The 20,503-nt window shown below is 35.0% G+C and overlaps 3 protein-coding genes across 9 annotated transcripts in view; all 3 read left to right on the forward strand.

Moving 5' to 3' along the window:
* Nucleotides 1-4,330, forward strand: part of LOC123871271 (uncharacterized MFS-type transporter C09D4.1) — a 49,431-nt gene extending 45,101 nt beyond the window's left edge. For all 4 annotated transcript variants that reach the window (XM_045914979.1, XM_045914985.1, XM_045914994.1 and 1 more), the window contains 2 exons: nucleotides 794-899; nucleotides 1,390-4,330. In XM_045914979.1, the coding sequence (XP_045770935.1) occupies nucleotides 794-899; nucleotides 1,390-1,551 (268 nt within the window). In that variant the 3' untranslated portion in view covers nucleotides 1,552-4,330. The remainder of the gene's footprint in view (nucleotides 1-793; nucleotides 900-1,389) is intronic.
* A 1,141-nt stretch (nucleotides 4,331-5,471) lies between these two features.
* LOC123873633 (interaptin-like) lies at nucleotides 5,472-17,166 on the forward strand. 2 transcript variants are annotated; one of them, XM_045918580.1, is made up of 18 exons: nucleotides 5,472-5,761; nucleotides 6,244-6,475; nucleotides 6,762-6,917; nucleotides 7,123-7,215; nucleotides 7,370-7,420; nucleotides 7,720-7,798; nucleotides 8,601-8,787; nucleotides 9,558-9,685; nucleotides 9,776-9,862; nucleotides 10,160-10,273; nucleotides 10,373-10,444; nucleotides 10,641-10,801; nucleotides 10,979-11,895; nucleotides 12,185-12,376; nucleotides 12,830-13,003; nucleotides 13,354-13,482; nucleotides 15,288-15,339; nucleotides 15,848-17,166. In XM_045918580.1, the coding sequence occupies exons 1-18, from the start codon at nucleotides 5,692-5,694 to the stop codon at nucleotides 15,990-15,992; spliced, it is 3,039 nt and encodes a 1,012-aa protein (XP_045774536.1). In that variant the 5' UTR covers nucleotides 5,472-5,691; the 3' UTR covers nucleotides 15,993-17,166. The 2 variants fall into 2 exon arrangements, with proteins under 2 accessions (XP_045774536.1, XP_045774545.1); XM_045918589.1 differs by lacking the exon at nucleotides 15,288-15,339.
* Nucleotides 17,167-20,316: 3,150 nt separating this feature from the next.
* The window catches only part of LOC123873584 (obscurin), a 144,523-nt gene continuing 144,336 nt past the window's right edge, over nucleotides 20,317-20,503 (forward strand). Inside the window, exon 1 of one of the 3 annotated variants that reach the window (XM_045918554.1) lies at nucleotides 20,317-20,408. The gene's annotated coding sequence lies outside the window, so the exon portion shown is untranslated. The remainder of the gene's footprint in view (nucleotides 20,409-20,503) is intronic. The other 2 variants (XM_045918545.1, XM_045918565.1) reach the window with 2 other exon arrangements.

Genomic DNA, 20,503 nt, shown 5'->3' on the forward strand with positions numbered 1-20,503 from the left:
GTATCTTCCTTGGGTAAGTTTGTAACTACGGGTCTCCTCTCTAAATGATAAGAGGTGTATGCAGCTATAGTCATAGGCATGATCATCTTCACGTTCACTTTGGACTGCGGATACATCGCTGTTGTCTACTTCAGCAGTATCTTCCTTGGGTAAGTTTGTAACTACGGCTCTCCTCTCTAAATGATAAGGCGTGTATGCAGCTACAGTCATAGGCATGATCATCTTCACGTTCACTTTAGATTGTGGATACTCCGCTATTGTCTACTTAAGCAGACATTTTCCTTGGGTTAGTGTATAACTTCGTCTCGACCCATCGCTCACCTGTAAACAAATACGGGTCTCCTCTCAGAATGACCACTATAGTAATAGGCATGATCACGGCGGATACATCGATGCTGTCTCCTTCAGTAGAATCTTTCTCGTGTCAGTTTTCACCAGTCAGGCTTGTGTTGTTTTCCGTGACAACACCACTTCGTAAGTAGAACTTTAAGCTAGAATAATATTACTTATTAGCCCATAGGCTAGATGGTAGTAGCAATAAAGCTACCATGATATAATGGAGCTTTATGGCAAGAAAAAAACACGCTTTTATATTTATGGCCCCATGTCTTGTAATTTTTGAACATTCACAGATGACCTTTCCCTCATATTATGTGCATCACACTTCCCCATAGAATTACTGCCTACGATTTTTTGTTAATTTTGTTTTATTCTTTACTTTCTCTTTAACAACTAAGTGTTTTATATTGCGAAATTCTTACTTTATTAATATTATATCGTTATTTTTTTTCAGTTTCTTCATGGCCGGCTATTTGCCCGTTGGGTTTGAATTCGCCTCTGAAGTCACTTATCCTGAACCTGAGGGAACTACGTCTGGGCTTCTCAACGCTTGTGCTCAGGTACTTTATATTTGAACTAATTATATTCATATGTACTAATATTATAAATACGAAAATGTGTCCGTCTGTTACCTTTTTACGGCTCCATCGCAGAACCATTCTTAAGAAAAAGCTGGAAATTTGGATGCTCTGGCATCTACTCGTAACCACTCATTTGGTGGCTTAAAGTACCCCGTTAGAAGATGGCGGGCTCAAAACAGCTGTTCGTTTGGCGGCTGTTTTTGGCAGAACTGACGTTTGAATATTACTTCCATTGGAAGAAGATCTGATCTAGTCTCTACACTCACTAAAGTTTGCCTGGTAGAGATTGCTTTGAGCAAAAAGCCGCCTTTGCATAGAATTGTTTTTTGTTTATACCTAATTGTCTTCTGTGTCTTCTCTTGTTTTATCTGCAACAAAATTTTCTATCTATCTATCCGAGTTACTCTCCACTCGCGCTTTACGTCAAAGAAATAGGTAAATCATATTTATGTTATTTCCTCTTTTGCAGATATTCGGAACGATTCTAACACTGTTGTTCGAATGGATGTTGGGTACGGTAGGCGACAGATGGGCTGACCTCGCCATGTGTGGTGTACTGGCACTCGGTACTGCGGTCACTGCGGCCATCCGCTCCGACCTGCGGCGACAGGCTGCGCAGAATAAGGCCTAAACATATACCTATATCTTCTTCAAGTGCAATCTCATACCGTGGGCAACCCATCGCTTAGCATCGTTCATCAAATGGCGTTGTAAGATAGCAATACCGAACAGTCAAACTTAGACTTTATTTTCATAGTATTGAGGTTCAATTTTAATAGTACGAATGACACGACCTATCATGTCCATCAATCCACTCCAACCTGCGGCGGCGCAGAATAAGGCCTAAACATAAAATACCTATTGCTTAAAAATATGTCATGTATGCAAGACTACCCATCGCCAAGTTAATCTAAAAAGTCAGAATAGCGCTGTAATGTGCCAACACTCAAATTTAAACTCTGTGTTGTTACTTTAAGGTGCAATTTCCATTGTGTAGTGGCCTAAATCTCTATAGCTTTTTCTTAGTGATATTTTTAACTAATGTATTTGCCCCGAAATTAAACTTCGCGGCCTATGAGTTCCCGTCGGACCTAAACTGCAAATAATTGTTTCATTGCACGTCGGTATAAGCGGCGCCGTCTGCTAACACAACTGCAATGTTTTAGCATAAAGATTTTGCATGTAAAAAATCAGCCAGGCGCTCTCTTTATCTCTCGCGGGAAAAAGTCCTACTTTTATTATTTCTATTAACTTGACACTTGGCTAATTTTCGGCTTAAAGCTATTAATTTACAAGTTATATGTTAATTTTAGGTAATTATGTGCATTCATTGAAAGAATATGACGCTCTTGCAGATAGATAGACGGTTAGATGCAAACTCACCCTAGTAGTCTTAGAGACTTCGTCTCACTTGATCAAATATGACTAGGTAATGAGATCAACTGATCGTAGAAGGAAAAGTTTACGAAGAAAATAGTACAAGGCTTGCGTCAAGCAGCTCTATTACTATATTCTCGAAGCAAGACCTAGACCTCTTTTACTGTCCGGTCTGTGACATAGAAAAAATACATCAGCAAAAGAATTTTTAGAAATTTTACTAAATAAAAGACCTAGAAAATTTTAAAACTAATAAGTAAGTATAATCGTGTAGTTCTAATATTAATTAAGGACATCTTTAAATGTACAATTTTGAAATAGTATGTGTTTTATAAACGTGACAATAAATGCGTGTCTGCGAAAATATAACGAAAAGGAAATATTTTATCTGATATAAGTATACCAAGGTTTAGCCTTTAGGACTCGAAAAAAATATTTTGATGTCGTAGACTAGGAGTTTTTCATATAATATTATACCCTAATACCAGTGCTGAAATTAGGCATAAGTAAATATTGAAAAATTTTACGAAAAATGTTTTGGAAATTTTAAAAATACAGAGATACCTACCTAACTTTAATTTTTTTTTAAGTGTACCTATTAAAATGATGGTGAATCATGCAAGACTTAATTTATATTGTAGTCCCTACTTACTATGGCATTATACCTATTTTGAAAAACTGTAGGTTGGTAGGTACTATAGGTTTTAGTTACAAAGTGGACACTGCTAGTAGGACTAGGTACGAGTAGGTACTTTGTGGTCCACAGCTGGTATGACTATTTTTGAAATAGTAGGTACCTATGTTTCTACTAATTATATAATAATTTTATCTTAAAATCTTCTTTAAGTAATTCATTTAAGTTTAAGTTATAATTAATTCGGTCTACAAGACCCATTTTTATCTATTCCAAAAGGCAAGTGATTAATAGAGTTAAGCATTTATTAAATGTAAGAAGCTTGAAATATCATATTTGTGATTTGTGAAGATTCGGGGTACTGAAACTAAACTTTAATTTTATGAATAAAAATATTTTATGTGATCTAAATAACTTGTAGACGAGACAAACTTAGCCTTCATTACTATAAACCTATGAAGCATGATGAATAAACATGGTTTTTCATCTTTGAAACTGAGGTTAGTTTAGTTTTTTACCCTCGAATCCTAAAAGTGCTTGGAATAAATTAATGACAATATGTATTGAAAGTGATAAATTGTATAGCTTACTAAATTATGGTAAGCGACATGTAAGCGATAATAAAATATGGCGTGCTCTTTCGACATAGCTACTATTTGAACAATATAAAAACGTAAGCATTATTATTACTTATACTTTAATGTATCTTTATTCTTTAATGACCTAGCCAGATATTGTTCAACAGAAATAAATACAAACAAAAAAGTTTCCAAATAGCTATACCTATATTATGTTTCAAACGCTTTTATAAAACCATATATAATATTTAACCGCACAAAGTGTCGTCCTTTAAATCAAAAGCCTAACAAATTTCGTAAATCCAGGCCAACGGGAAGTACCCTATAGGTTTTATTGACAGACACGACGGATGGACAGACAGAGAGACAACAAAGTGATCCTATAAGGGTTACTTTTTCCTTTTGAGGTACGGACCCCTAACAAGCACCAAATACGTCTATTCCTAGTCGATCTGGGAATACTCAATCAAAAGTTGAATTTTTCATCATTTTTCCTCTCCACTTTCATTAGTCAAACTGTTCGTGTAGCCCCGTTGGCCCCGCTAGCCGTGTCCCCGTTAACGGGGACAACGGGATTCGAATAAAATTATTAAAAACTTGTCCCGTTTTCCCCAAAACTGTTCAATGCTAGGTCGCTAAAGACAAACTGTTTTTTTATCTTTTACAATCCCAATTATTTATTAATCTGTGATTCCGTTAATTAAACTTTTCTTTTTTGTATCCATAAAGAAAGGCTTGTGATTTAATGTTAAAATACCTAATAATATGATTTTTCTAGTACCCAGTATTATTCTATTTTAAGATATTGTTATAAATTATTATATTTACCTAATTAAATTATTTTTTAAAAACGTAGGCCTATAGTGTTTTATTGGTTGTGTATGCGTTGATATTTTTCCGGTAAAATAATAATGCTGTAATTACTTGTTTATTTTTATAGGTTAATTGGTATTTACCAATAATTATTTTTAAGGTTTAACTAGTTATTGAATAAAAAAAGTGTAAGTGTTTATAGAATTTTGTTTGAACATTTCTCACAGTAATAAAATATCGTTCATTGTACAAGTACTTTTTATTGTTTATATAATTACCCATTTATGTTGTATCCATGTTGTGTATTTGTAAATTGAAAAATAATATTTAGATTTAAAACCTACAAAAATTATTGAAACTGAAATTATTATTTATTACTTACATTTTACCCAATCAGTAACCTGGAACCTCCTAATATTCTGCATTTTATCTTACCTTTCTATGCAAAATTATATTTTTTATTATTTAGTTTAGAATAAATTAATGACTTAGTATAAGAATATTGGTGTTAAAATATTGTTTAATAAAAGTTGTTGATGGTCTATCTATTACATTTGTTTTATTTAAATACGACCTTGCCTTCGAATTCGTCCTTTAAGATATTTCTGATATGAAAAACTAGCTTAGATTCTTCTCTAAAATACAGGCGATATCTGCCCAATTTTATCAAAATCGGTTCAGCCGCTGACCCCTAAAAAATTAACAGACCACATAGATTCAGTAAGTATAATATCTACTCTCTTTCATATCGAAGCTGGCTTCCGACTTTTGTTAATGCTCATACGAATTTAAATTTACTTAACCTAAGGGTTTTGTCTTTTACAATGAAACCCTAAAACCTGCAAAACCTCACTGTATAAAAAGTACCTAGGAATGATTTTGAACGTAAAATAATTAACCATTGACGTATAGTACTTAACTAGCATAGACATTAAAATTGACACTATTATGACATGATTATGACAGTACGCAGGCACGCAGTCATATTATATCAAATCTATGCGCACTGCGCAGTCATGGATCATGGATGAATACGTAACTATGCGCAGTATTCTCTTTGGTATCTCTGGATGGGTTTTAATCTATACTATCTCTATGGTTTTAATGTTCATAACTGAGCTGTGTCATGCGCCGTCGCTATGGCAACAATGTTTGTATTTTGTTGTTTAGATTTAAAAAACTCAATAATATTTGTGATTCATGCCTAAAAAAATTATGCGAAGCATGTGTGTCTTGAGTCCAAAAGCCATGTAACATTGAAAAAGAACCTAAGCAGATTTAAGGCGATGACTAAAATGATTTGTAACCGAAAGTATAAGTCTAAGTGAATCACAATTTCAATGAATCTCACTACTCTGTTGCTGTTACTATGACGAATGATGGCAAGGAGAACATCAGACATGTTACCTGCACCAACCATACTACTAGATCTGACAGAGGTAAGCCATCATCATCATCGCTAACCGATACACGTCAACTGCTTTATACAGGGTGTAACCAGAACGCTAGCAAAAACGAAAACAGGTGATAGTACTGATGATTAGACAAGGTCCTACCACAAGAAAATGCGTTTTTTAATTTAAATCATGTATTTTTCAAAAGTTCACAATATATTGCAAATAAAACATCTGACTGATGTTAGAGGTCAACGAACGTTACGTAAACAGGCCACTCGGTGTCAATGCCGCGTCATAGGTGGAGCATTGATCCGAGTTTTGCACGCTATACATTGCTGGTTTGAAAAATACTAAATTATTAAAACTACAAAATAAGGCAAATGGTTATTGGCATTGGATTGTGTTTAGGTATAATAATACGAGTAACCCTAAGCGCTTAAGGCTACCCATTTAAAGATGAGCCACTATAAATGTAAGAATCCTTATAGCTTTATTAATATTCATTAAAAATTAAATACCTACAGATTTGTTCAGAGTATGCCCCTCAAAACTGAGCAAGCGTGAATTAGAAGACCTCTATTTTTCCTTGCTGGAGAACAACAAGCAGCTCAAGAAGACAGTCAATGGGCAGCGGGACCAGGTCAAGTTGCTAACGACGAAGGTCAATAGAATGACTGCCCAGAAGAAAGCATTGGGTAATCTGAACAAAGACTGCTGTGCCAGTACCACGGCAATTATTAACGAACAGAAAGAATCGTGAGTAAGACCATTTGGTGTTTTTTGGTTGGACTAAGTTTCTCCTGCAAGTTAATCTGAGTGAATTTAGATTTTTCAGTGGATTTTCTTAAATAAAAATTTCTTTAGTTGGAGGGTAGACCGTAAGGCATAAAAATAAACTAACTACGACAAAATTGACTCCCAAATTCATAAGTGATAAAATAATATAGGTGATAAAATTCTGGACTAATCTGAACTTGATCTCTGAGCGTCGAAAGACAGATGAAAAGATATATATTTTGTGAGATATATGTTATAATTTCAGCATAGCAGATCTAAAGAATGCAAACGAGAGGCTTTCAGACAGGATCCGTCTCCTGAACATGAGACTATGTTCCGCCAAGCAGTTCCTCAGACGCAACCCCGCCCAGTCTACAATGCGCTGTGCTAAATGCTGCCTCACGCCAAACACATCAGTCAAGTAGGTTAACTCTATCTTTATAGAGACTCTCAGATAGAATCCACTCCTGAACCTGTTCCATCAAGCAGTTCCTTCGACACATAATCGTCTGGTCTACAACGGTCTGAACTTAGAATATAAACCCAGGCTCTAAACCAAATGCTGCCTCACGCCAGGTTGATTCAACCTAGTTGACAAATGGGTTGAAAAATATTTCCTGTTTTAGAAATTCATCAATGAGCGCGCTCAATACTAAGGGAAGTGGTCCAAAGCTTCAGAATCAAACTGAAGCTAGTTCCTATCAATTCCTTAATAAGACGTGAGTATCTTCCTTAAGAACTTTCTTTATTTATTCTTAAAGTCTTAGACTATCTGAAGGTTTATAAGAAGGATAAAACTGTTAAATTTTCGTAAATATTTTAAGAAATGATAATGTTTCGAGTTATCTACCTTTTTTAATATTTTAATTACAGAGAAAGTTCAAGCATCAAAGCTGAAGAAATAGAAGCAAATCAAACTGAAATGTGAGTACATAATATGTATTACAAAGAACACACAATTAGATATTAAAGAATAAATAGAAAATGAATAGAAAGTACACCTTTGTTTGTGCACACACTTTGCAGTATTATGATATCTGTTGTGTAGCTGCTAGTCTTCGTTAAGATAGGCTATCATGGCCCAAATTATTGTAATAAGAACAAAGTTCATGTTATTTATATGAGCGTAAGCCCTACTTTGAAACCCGGGATCCTTATAGCTAGGCGTTGAAGAATGGTACCTTCCAAACATTTTTACTAAAGTAAACGGGTATTTCTTACAGGAAAGACGAACCTTGTCAACAAAACAAATGTCGAACTGTGATGGATGAATTGAAACAGAAGATTGAGAACTTAGAAGAGGTAAGACATATCTAAAGCATTATGATACAGCTGTTTACATACCTGTTTAAACCTATTTAGATAAAAATAATTCACTTAATCTCTGCTTGAAGTTGTTAACGCTTCCTCAAAATGATTTAGATTTTCGTTCGCTGATACAAAGAAAATGATATACATAAACAAATATAGAAAAATAAACTAAAGGAAATGATTACTATTTCATATTTTCATCTTAACGGGGGTTTGCGTAACCTTTTAACGTGTATAGATTGTAGGTACTATTTATTTTTAACCCCCGACCCGAAAAGAGGGGTGTTATAAGTTTGACGTGTGTATCTGTGTATCTGTGTGTCTGTGTATCTGTGTATCTGTGTATCTGTGTATCTGTGTATCTGTGTATCTGTCTGTGGCATCGTAGCGCCTAAACGAATGAACCGATTTTAATTTACTTTTTTTTGTTTGAAAGGTGGCTTGATCGAGAGTGTTCTTAGCTATAATCCAAAAAAATTGGTTCAGCCGTTTAAGAGTTATCAGCTCTTTTCTAGTTTTCTTGTTGAAAAGAAGGTTAGATAACCGTTAGGTTCTTAATATTATGTCAATTGACAAATGTCAAGCTGTCAAGATGGACGTTGCCTAAATACATAATTATTTATTTGAAAATGATGTTTTGGAAAACTCAAATACTTTGGATCGTCGGGGGTGTTATAAATTTTTAATTTACACTTGTATTTATTTTTATTTTTGTTTTTGATAATAATTTTGAAATTATAGAGTACATCTGAGATTCGACGTAAGCTTTTGACAGCTTTACCTAACGTTTCAGGAACTATCTAAAACACATGAACAATATTCTGAGCGTATGCATAAACTGGAGGAACAAATGCGTGACTTGCGCATAGAAAATACAAGAGCGAGAGCACTTCAAGTAGAGAGTCACCACAGATTAGAACTAGGCGAGAAAAAAGCTGGAGAATTGTTGCATAAACTACGTGATGCTGAAATGCAGTGTGGTGAGTTAATATGGTATGGTAGCTATTTTTAACCCCCGACCCTAAAAGAGGGGTGTTATGGTGTGTTTCTGTGTATCTATCTGTGGTATCGTAGCTCCTAAACTAATGAACCGATTTCAATTTAGTTTTATTTTGTTTGAAAGGTGGCTTGATCGAGAGTGTTCTTAGCTATAATCGAAGAAAATCGGTTCAGCCGTTTAAAAGTTATCAGCTCTTTTTTAGTTGCTGTAACCTTCACTTGTCGGGGGTGTTATAAATTTTTAATTTACACTTGTTACAGTGTGAGAAAGAAAAGGGTATGAATGAATGAATATGAAGGGTAATTTAGACATCTTTCAAACCCTCGTCTATTAAAATAATGAGAGACGTTAGTTTGGTTTGTGCGCAAGGTTTTTGATCGAATGAGATTTATAAAATTTATAAGACCTTTGTAAGTGAACTAAAGTTTTATCACCATCTATAAAGTACTTATTAATTACTTAAATTTTGTTCTTATTCTCACAGCCAATGATATTGAAAGGTTTACCTTTGGGTCCTACCTTGTTCTTCTTCATTCTTCTCTCATAATTCATTTCTTATTTCAAAACCGATTCATTTGAATTTCAAATAGGTACTGATCGTGAAGATATCTCCACAGATAACCCGTCCTTTTCTAGTGTATGACAATCCAATTCTTTCCTTCTTTTTGTCTTATAACAGCTATTTTAACTTAGTGAAATACTAATCATAAACTTCGTTGCACACTACTATGCCACATTTTTTTCTTATAGACAATCTAGCAACTGAGCTACAAATTGAAAGGAGCAAAGTATCTGAACTCGAGACTCAAGTGAAAGCAGCCGACATATCGAGCCAGGTCGCTGAAGCTTTAGAGAAGCACTTGAAAAATAATATTATGGTGAATATCTACTAAATGGGCAATAATTTGCATTTAAATTGCCTATAATTTAAAGTTCTAAAAGTTTTTTCATAACATTATTTGTTGTAGATAAAGCAAAGGCCAAGTATGGTTCACAACAAATCGGAGCTACCAACGTTGAACATTTGTGATTCTGATTGGAATTATAGTCCAACGGTAAATTCTTTGCCTATATTTGAAGAAACAATAAAACTCCCCTCGAAGGGTAACAGGGGAAACCGTTGGGTTTTTACTGGCTTAGTAGAAGAATACAGAAAAATCATTCGATTTGGTGATGATTCGATTAAATAAAAAACTTTACTAAAATTCACATGATAATATTATATGTTTGGAGATCTTTGTGAAAAGAACGACACTGCTTTTGGATTTTATATTTGCATAAAAATTAAGGATAGTGTATAATGAAATTGGCTAATAGAGATTTGGTTCACAGGTGTATAATTTTGTTTTTAGGTAGTAGTCCCTAATAATTCAGAAATATCGAAATTTGCTGAACTAGACAAGGATAAGGTAAAGAGCTCGGATGACTCTGGATACGCTGAGAAGTATGATAATGATGACAAAAAGGTACCTACTTAAATTTGCACTTATTGGTGATTTTCCTGTTAGCATTTCAAATCGACTTTTAGGAAATTCAACTCTTTTTAAACACTATTTCCATTTTAGGATGGTGCAAAAACTGACCATAATATTTTGGATCAAATAGAAGCTCAACTGAATAATCTTAAACTTTCTATGGTAAGTGAAAAGGTTACAACTTGTAGTGTCATTTTATTGACGCCGCTTCCAAATTATTGGAATTTTAACAATATCAAGGGAACTCTTTGATTTCCCCGGAATTCAAACTATCTCTGCACAAAATTTTGTCAAAGCAGTAAAAAGCCAACAGAACTTTCGCATTTATAGAAGTATGGTTTTTTTTTTCAATTTTCAGAAAAACAAAAACACAGGTGATGATTTGAAAAACGTAATGGTGGACTGCTGCCAAAAAAGCAAGTCGGAATCAAATGAAACGTATGCTGCGGTAGGCGCAAACTCTAGGCTTAGCGATGACATCTTCCACCCCACCATGGTTCCCATTGACCGAACTGACCAGTAAGTTTTTGTTAGGACCTTCTTTCTACATATCTAAAGTCTAAACATACAAGTAGGTACGCCTACAGCTATTTGTGGGCCCGGGCCCAAAAAAATACTCAGTATTATGAATATGGATAAGAACTTTTTGGGATTTGGCTTTCACGAAATTGACACATTTTTTGTTTTAAAATACAGATCCTCATCTACTTCTCGAGCACCTGATTTCCTACTGTTACTGGAAGATAAAAACAGAAGTCCTAAAACGATCTCAACCAAACCCCTTAATAAGTTCGATCCACTCAGCAAATTCCAAATGTCTTCTCCATTACCTGTAGATGTACCTAGAATGCCATATTTTGGAGAAAATAGCGAAAACTCAAAAAGCTTAAACAATTCTAAGCAAAGTGTAAAGGACTTTACCAATGATTTTGGTTTTGAAAAACATTTAAATGAAAATCGTGACGCAATCGGAGATGTTGAGAAGGAAAATGATGATATGAATATAGAAGACTATAATATAAATGCTGATCTCAATACAAATGATGAAATATTAAATGATTATGAAAAGAAAAGAAGACGATCCAGTCTTAAAACTCCTAATCCAAATAAAAATAAAGATTTATCCGTCAGCTATGATCAAAATAAAATTATAGTAGGTTCCACTGTAAAAATAAATAAAGAAACTCAAGAAAATGATAACGGTAAATTTATCCATGCATCGTTCCAAGAAGAAAGTGACTCCAGCACAGTCAAGAGAAAAAATCATTATAAAAAAGAAAATTCGGATAGTACACCTCATGACGAATCATATTTAGATATAAGAGTATCTGAAAAAGAATGTGACTTAAACACAAATATCAATAAAAAAGAGGAAGAAAAGTTGGCAACTATAAGAGATGAAATAAATTATATTTATAGTGACGTACAAAAACCACAAAATATTGATGCGACTAAAAATGCTGAATCACCTGCTGGTACTAGTTCAGGTAATTCAACGTACACGGTTGAAGGTAAACCTTCTCAGAGTAAAGTGACTAGAGATGCAACCTATCACATTGAGAACGAGAGTAAGGATACAAATATACAGGTTCAAAATGAGAATAATCATCTGGGTAAGTTTGGTTTCCTCAGATATTTAGTTTAGATCCTTTAAAACATTTTCATTTGTTTGTTTTGCATTAGGTATTTGTGTGACTAACCAGCATATTCAATAAAGCCTTCTTTTGAATATACTCAATACTCATAGTACATTTTTATTTTTTTCCCAAAATAATTGTCATAAATTTTCTTCGATTCGCATTCATAAACTCTAAATGCTTTTGCACACTTATAATACATTATTTTTATGGTTTCGCTTAATTTGCCAGACTTTTTTTTCACTCGTCGCTTTCTCGAAACTAGATGTTTGCCAAGGTCACGCCCGTATTTGCATGTGTCCGCATATTCGTCATCATGACGTCTCCCTGTTCCGCATATGTAGTGGCACCTTGAGATATAAAACCACTACAAGAACGAAAAATAAGCTCAGACAATGCCATTGCATGAGGAATTCTAAGACAGACATGCACACGGATTGTTCTCCAGGGTTTGTAGGTAAGAATAAATTGTCTTTTGTGGATAAGATTGGTTTTAAGAGCATTTCGAAACAGTAGTAGATTTATATTTTGATGATTCAAAAGCACTCGTAAACACTTATTAGTATTTTGATAAAGATATATATACAGGTTTCAATACTCACGTATTTAGTCGATGTAAGCCCGACTAGTTTCAAACCCATCCCGGGTCCTTTTTCATTACTCGGCTCGCTGTGCGTCGTGGAGGTTCCCTCAAGTTTTATTACTGCACTCTGAAACCCATCGTCGGTTCTCTACAGCTAAGGATGGGTCTTCTCTCAGAATGGGAAGGGCTTAGGCCACCACGCTATCCAAATGCAGATTGGCAGACTTAACTTACCTTTGTAGCTTTAATTTTTTTTTATTAGATAAACCTGAATTTTGTACCTTTAATCCAAATCTGAAGTAAGTATAACTTTTAAACTAATTCCAGGAAAAAAATCATCAATCAATGGCCAGCCAGTTAAATCTCAGAAGCTACAGCCTATAGACACGTCTACCCCCAACCACCAGAAGACCTACAACGTGGAAGCTGAAGTGACTCGTTCTACCTCGCCTGATAACACGGATCATGAAATATCATCGCTGACGGACTTGCCCAATGAAGGTACGGATTAAAAATCGCCCACTCTTATATTGTGTCTTGGACAAACTACTATCACCATAGTTATATTATCATCATCATCATCGTTGTCAAATGATAGATGTCCACTGCTGCATAGGTCTTGGAGCTTCCTCACACCACGGTCTGGCTCTGCCTGAATCCAGTGGCTCCCTGCTACTCATTTGATATCATTTGTCCACCGAGGAGGTCTTCCAACGCGACCTTCGGTGCGAGGTCTCAGTTCGCCATTCTAGGAACTTGGGACCCAAACCCAACGTCTATTGGTTTTTCGAACTATGTTTCTTGCCCATTGTCTGTTACCTATTTACGAGTCTGCTAACTAATAATTTCAGACAAAAGTCCTCGAGACTACATCTCCCCTGGTGAAGAAAAACCCACATCGACGTTTTCTGACTCCTATGCTACGGCCACCACCACGGACTATGGCTCTTTGAGTCTGGGAGAAGTGCCTATCACTGGAGGTACTCACTTACTTTTACTTTACATTGTATTTTCCATACAAGTTTTCCTACATTTCCATCAAAGTTTCCAAACTTTTTGTGAAGTCCAAATGTTAGTGCCTCTATAAATACCTATGTCTTAACAGGGCTCTCTCCGTCACTCGCTTCATACAATCGTAGTTCCAATTTCATTTGAATATTAAGCAACCAGAGCCCATAAAATTTTGCAGACATATTCTAGAAACTAATATCTGTGTCTGTGGTTTTTTAGATTTTTCTAAAAATACTATTATTGGCGTCACTCAGAAAAGCAGGTATTATTTAAATATTTTTATCGAATTATTGGAATGTCCTCTCCAAAACCAACACAAAAAAAACACAAGTTTAATGTGTAAGGTTATCCGAGAGTTTTAATCTAAACAAACTAATGCCAAAATAAATAATTTAATTAGAGCGTGATTGCTATCACAACATCTAATTATCAGTTCACAACCCAAATACCGAAAATATGCGATATCGCTCCGAATCTCAGAAGGAGACTGAACTAAAACCTTCGAAACACCCGTATTTATGCAAGTTCAATCTTGTTGGCCTCCTAGCAACAGATTGTATGACATCGAATGAGCCAAATATCGATTTTATCAAACTACCTGCATTAGGTAAATTAATAATTTTATATTATTTTTGACAACTCAAATCAATTTTTAAAAATAACCTTACAGTTCGGCCGTCCTGAATTTAACACGCCCTCGTGTTTCTAAATAATCTTGTCATGTCAGTCGCGGGCTTCCTTGCCCTAAGTCAAATCCAAATCATGGGCTATCCTGCCCTCCGTCAAATCATTAAAACCTACCCTTGAACTGCCGAACTCTCAGTTTTAATATCAAGTCAACAATAAATCCAAACGACTAACTTCTCATTCGATGTATACAAAATCTAAACCACTCATTGCAAATTATTTTCCAATTCACAAAAGACTAAATTATTTAAAAAAAAACTAAAAATTTTAATCACCAAATCAAACTCAATAAAAATTTTAATCGAATGTGGGTTGTTTACAAAAAGATACCAAAGCGAAATTAAGACAACGTGAGACACATCCCGCTTCTGAATTATTGGCGTCACTCAGAAAAGCAGGTATTATTTAAATATTTTTATCGAATTATTGGAATGTCCTCTCCAAAACCAACACAAAAAAAACACAAGTTTAATGTGTAAGGTTATCCGAGAGTTTTAATCTAAACAAACTAATGCCAAAATAAATAATTTAATTAGAGCGTGATTGCTATCACAACATCTAATTATCAGTTCACAACCCAAATACCGAAAATATGCGATATCGCTCCGAATCTCAGAAGGAGACTGAACTAAAACCTTCGAAACACCCGTATTTATGCAAGTTCAATCTTGTTGGCCTCCTAGCAACAGATTGTATGACATCGAATGAGCCAAATATCGATTTTATCAAACTACCTGCATTAGGTAAATTAATAATTTTATATTATTTTTGACAACTCAAATCAATTTTTAAAAATAACCTTACACTATGTAGTTTTAAAATTACAGGGGCTCAAAGATTTGTATGTAAATTTTTAAGACCGCGTAACTTTGAAACCGAATATTTTAGCAGAAATCTGGAAAACCATAGACATAGATATTAGTTTTTAGAATATGGCTGCAAAATTTCATGGACTTTGGTTGCTTAATATTCAAATGAAATTGGAACTACGTTTGTATGAAGCGAGTGACGGAGAGACCCCTCTTAGTACATTATAATCATAAATGCTTTATTTATTTTATTTTATGTTTCTATTTTATTATTTCAGCTAAAAGACTATCTGATATACGAGTGAGAGATAAAACAACTGATTCGATTGAGTAAGTATTTTAATTGGTTGACTTTAGTTTTTCAAAATTTAATTAAACAGATAGGTATGTTTACTTAAAAGTCTGTAGCTTTACAAAGGTAACACTTTTTAACAGTCATATGAAATCTCACAAATATTGCTAAGACTCCGGCCTCTTACGCGACGTGACCGGTGCCTTTACCTTTTAGGAATTATGTCCGTTTAAGTAATTAAATATCACTTGCTCAAATAATGGTGAAGGAAAGCATTGTGAGGAAGCCTGTATATCTTAGAGGTCTTCAAGATGGTCTTGAAAGTCTGTGATGGCTACCAATTTACACTTGGCCAGTTGACATGATGATGTGCTAGGTACCTATCTATAACTTAAGTACCTTCACGTATAACTTGAGTACCTTGAAGACAAGAGTGAATTGGCATCTTCTAGGCAAGCGTGCCCCAACTTAGATCTCATCACTGCTTTTCTTAAGGGATGATTGTCGCTAAGCGAAAGCCTATCCTGTAAAAAAAAATTGTTTCAGTATATCAACGAAGTCTTACAAAATGGAGGAGGCTCTGCACGCTATAAGCGAAGAGCTAACGCGCTGCCGGGAGTTGCTGCAAGGACAGCTACCGGTCCAGGTGATACCCGGCCTGCTCTCAGACTATAGAGATGATAAATACTAGCGTAGGATAGATAGATGATGCTTAGATAGAAAAGAATAAACTACAGGAGTGCATTGTTGTTGGCAGATAGATAGGTAGTAATAAGCGAAGAGCTACTGGTTAGATACTAGCTATAGATGGACCTAGATAGATGATGCTTAGATAGAAAAGAGTATACAGAAGAATGGTGCATTATTGTTGGCAGATAGATAAATAGTTTTAAGCGAAGAGCTACTGGATAGATACTAGCGTAGGATAGATAGACGATGCTTAGATTAAAAAAGGTAAAAGTACAGAAGAAGAGAGTGTTGTTGTTTTTCCAATAGATAGGTAATAATTATAAACGAAAAGTGACTGGATAGATATATTGTAGGATAGATAAATGATGCTAAGACAGAAAAGAGTACAGTATTGTTGTTCGCAAATAGACAGGTACTAGGTAGTACTAGGTCGTTATAAGCGAAGAGCTACAGGATAGATACTAACGTGGGATAGATAGTTGATGCTTAGATAGAAAAGAATAATGTACAGAAGAAGAGAGTATTGTTGTCGGCAGATAGGTAAGTGATAATAAGCTATAAGCGAAGAGCTACTCGATAGATACTAGGATAGAAAGATGATGTTTAGATAGGAAAGAGTAGAGTACAAAAGAAGATTGTATTCTTGTTGGCATATGCCAAATATTCACAAATGAAATGTCTACCTATCTATCTAGACAGGTAGACATTTCATTTGTGAATATTTGTAAGCTCTGATAGTTTCTAAAATTTGGAAAAAAGAATGCTTGTTTATTGGTTTGTCATTCAATCACGTAGCAACGAAACAACGGATCGACGTGGTTTTTTGCACGGGTATTGTTAGTGAGTGTCATATTATGCTGCTTTTAGTCCTGCAAAATTAAGGTTCCCACGGGATTATTTTATGGGCATCAGTTATCGAGGCGATTTGTTATCGGTCAATCTTCGTGCAAGTCACATCAATGTGTTTACAGCTTTTGTTTAGTGCGACATGTCTACGTATAAATAATATTAATACTATCAAAATTATATACTTTGGTTGTGTTAAAGTTTTCCAGTATATTGTGTAGCTAAGTTTGTACTTAAACAGTATGTAGATAGATAGCTATAATAATTAAGTATGTACCTACATTTTTGTTTTCTAATTGGTGAAAGTTCCTATATATTGCGTAATGCATTCACTCAAAAGTACCTAAGTATAAAATGATTTATCTATAAACCTATCGTTTTCATTACAATAAATATATTTATGTTTTAATTCAATAATCAATGTAGTTTTATTTTCATTCTGTATTCCTTAGACATAATACTATTGTATAGTAAATTAAAGTTTATCAAAAATTCCTGTCTCAGTTGGAGACTAGGTTATGCTACATCTCAAGTAACTTTACAAGGTAATGTGGAGATTTCCTAGGTAATATGTAGTTTACGTCAGTAAACCTGCATGCAAGTTTCCAAGTGTTTCAGTTGTATGTTAATACGTTTCTATGATTTAGATTCCATCATCATTTTACTATACCATCTGTTGAATCACCTACCTACCTGTCAAATAGGTATAAAAACCAGGGTCATAGACCTTGTATCATCTATCTATTTTTAAAATGCGTAAAACAGTTACAAAACAATTCGCTTAAAACTTGGCAGAAGCGAACATTCAAACATCCCATTTAGATAATTGTACGATCGAGTTTATTGGTTTATTTCGAGCACTTGATGTCAATGTCACATCTTTCACGGTTATTGCACAATCAGACAATACAATATGGTATTTTATTATATTACTAGCTGGTGCCCGCGACTTCGTCCCTTAGGGGTTGAATTTTCGAAAATCCTTAGCAGTTCTTAGTAGGAACGGCATACTGAACCAGTGTAAATTATTTTGACGATTCAAAAGCACTTGTAAAAGATTATTTAAATTAAAACTTATTCTATATTCATCATCATCATCATTATCAAAGCACTACAGCCTTGAGAGGGTTTTGGCTTGCTCAAGCAAACTCCGCCATCAGGGCCGGTCAGATGCAGCTTCCTTCCAGCTTCCAACCCCAAGAATCCTCATGTCCTTCTCCTTTCCATCAACCCACCGACCTCTAGGTCTCCCTCAGCCTCTATACGGCCCTCTGGTTTGCTGTCCAACAACTTTTTCGGGGCTCGTGTGTCGTTCATGCGTTGCACGTGTCCTGCCCATCGCATACTTGACAGTTTTTGACAACATTCGGTTCCTTAAAAAGTTCATACAGTTCGTGATTGTACCCAACGAATTCTATTCTAGACGTTGTAAAAATTGAAAAATTTCTGTTTTCAATGGGATCTACTTCTACGGAACTTATTATAATCAGCTTGTTCGTTTAACTTATTTTGATTTTTGATAGGCACAGAGATCCGCGAAATGGCCATAAACTTTTTATCCCGAAAAATTAAAATGTTCCCACGAGATTTTTTTAAAACTTGGTCTAGCGACGTCTATACCTATAGTAGCCACCTACCTATACTTATCGGGCAAACCAGATTTAGAAGATGAACTTGGCATATAAACCAAGATCGAGTACCTAATGTGTTGATGGAACCTGTCAATTGATTACCTACTGTGGCATCATGTCTTGCTATGGATACAGTGTCGCCATAATAATATGTCACATAAGTAATATGTGATAATATGAGTCTACAAGTGTAAATTAAAAATTTTCAACACCCCCGACAAGTGAAGGTTACAGTAACTAGAAAAGAGCTGATAAGCTTTCAAACGGCTGAAGCGATTTTCTTGGACTATTCCGCGCCTACGATCCAAAGTATCTGAGTTTTCCAAAACATCATTTTCAAATAAATATTTATGTATATCTAGGCAACGTCCATCTTGACAGCTTGACATTTGTCAATTGACACTTGAATATTATGAACCTAAGGGTTATCTAACCTTCTTTTCTACAAGAAAACTAGAAAAGAGCTGATAACTTTTAAACGGCTGAACCAATTTTTTTGGATTATAGCTAAGAACACTCTCGATCAAGCCACCTTTCAAACAAAAAAAAAAAAAATTAAAATCGGTTCATTCGTTTAGGCGCTACGATGCCACAGACAGATACACAGATACATAGACACACAGATACACACGTCAAACTTATAAAACCCCTCTTTTTGGATCGGGGGTTAAAAATTAATGCAAGAGCCTCGATAGCTCAACGGTTGAGGAGCGGACTGAATTCCGAAAGGTCGGCGGTTCAAACCCCACCCGTTGCACTAATTATTGTCCTACTCACTCCTGGCACAAGCTTTACGCTTAATTGGAGGGGAAAGGGGAGTATTAGTCATGATTAACATTTCTAATATTCTTAAAAAAAAGTCAAATTCGCGTGTTTAATATTTTATTACTTTAAAATAAAAATCAATTTATTTTATGTAGGACAACTTGTGTATCTAAAGCTACACCTGTGACTTTATACCACCGGTTGGAAATGCTGATTATCCTGCTGAAGCAGATAAGAAACTCAGCAGCTGCTCTTTTCAACTCTTAAAAGCGTCGAGTAGCTGAACAAATTTTAATATTAGGACTTTCGATAACCTTGTTGTTTTTATATTATATGCGATCCCAATATTAGAACTTTAAAAGTTTTTGAACCTGGGCGCGTTTGGAAGTTTGTAAGTCTCGTAGCTTTAGTTTTCAGTTTAGGTAATTATTCATCGTCATTTCATCTTACAATTCAACAATTGACTATCAAAAATTGTTCAATGGTACCCAATTTGAATAAATTATTTGACATTAACTTTGATTTTTAACCCCCGATCCAAAAAGAGGGGTGTTAAAGTTTGACGTGTGTATCTGTGTATCGGTGTATCTGTGTATCTGTCTGTGGCATTGTAGCTTCTAAACGAATAAACCGATTTTAATTTTTTTTTTTTTTTTTGTTTGAAAGGTGGCTTGATCGAGAGTGTTCTTTTCGAAGAATTTCTAGTGTTCTGAAAGTGTTCTTTTCTAATCGAAGAAAATCGGTTCAGCCGTTTCAAAGTTATCAGCTCTTTTCTAATTTTCTTAGAGAGGTTTTTGTGTTGGGGGTTTTTTAAAATTTTGAGTTAAGTATAGTTCTTTAGTATTATGAACTAACTGGAGTCTAACTGCCAAGTATTGGAAAGAGAGTTGGTACATCGTCAAACAAGAAATAAAATTGGAAGACAGAAAAGTCTCTAAAATCAATATGGTATTTTGAATTTATGGCAAAATCATTATAAAAAGAAACCATAACTGCCCATCAAAGCTTCTGAAACGTCTGAACATGAGCGCTGAAAGTTAAACTAGTCAATCTACCGTAACAATCAACATACGTTCGGTTGTAGATACATCAGACAGTCATAGTGGTGTGACGGCGACCGACGGACGCGGCCGTTCGCGACCGAAATACTCGACGACCGGCGACCGAACCGTTTCGTAATACTATAGTTTATACCCGTACTTCCTCTCAGTTAACCCACCCCGTCCCCACATGTGCCATTGTTTACATACATCGCGAGTGACCGAAAAAC

The sequence above is a fragment of the Maniola jurtina genome, chromosome 2, assembly GCF_905333055.1.
Source record: "Maniola jurtina chromosome 2, ilManJurt1.1, whole genome shotgun sequence".
NCBI classification, from domain to species: domain Eukaryota; kingdom Metazoa; phylum Arthropoda; class Insecta; order Lepidoptera; family Nymphalidae; genus Maniola; species Maniola jurtina.

What these genes read in the sequence shown, in the direction of transcription:
- LOC123873633 (XM_045918580.1), top strand. Translation starts at nt 5,692, where the DNA reads ATGACGAATGATGGCAAGGAGAACATCAGACATGTTACCTGCACCAAC. An exon ending in ATTAACGAACAGAAAGAATC is followed by an intron (nt 6,476 to 6,761) that starts GTGAGTAAGACC and finishes TTATAATTTCAG; the next exon opens with CATAGCAGATCTAAAGAATG. An exon ending in ACGCCAAACACATCAGTCAA is followed by an intron (nt 6,918 to 7,122) that starts GTAGGTTAACTC and finishes TTCCTGTTTTAG; the next exon opens with AAATTCATCAATGAGCGCGC.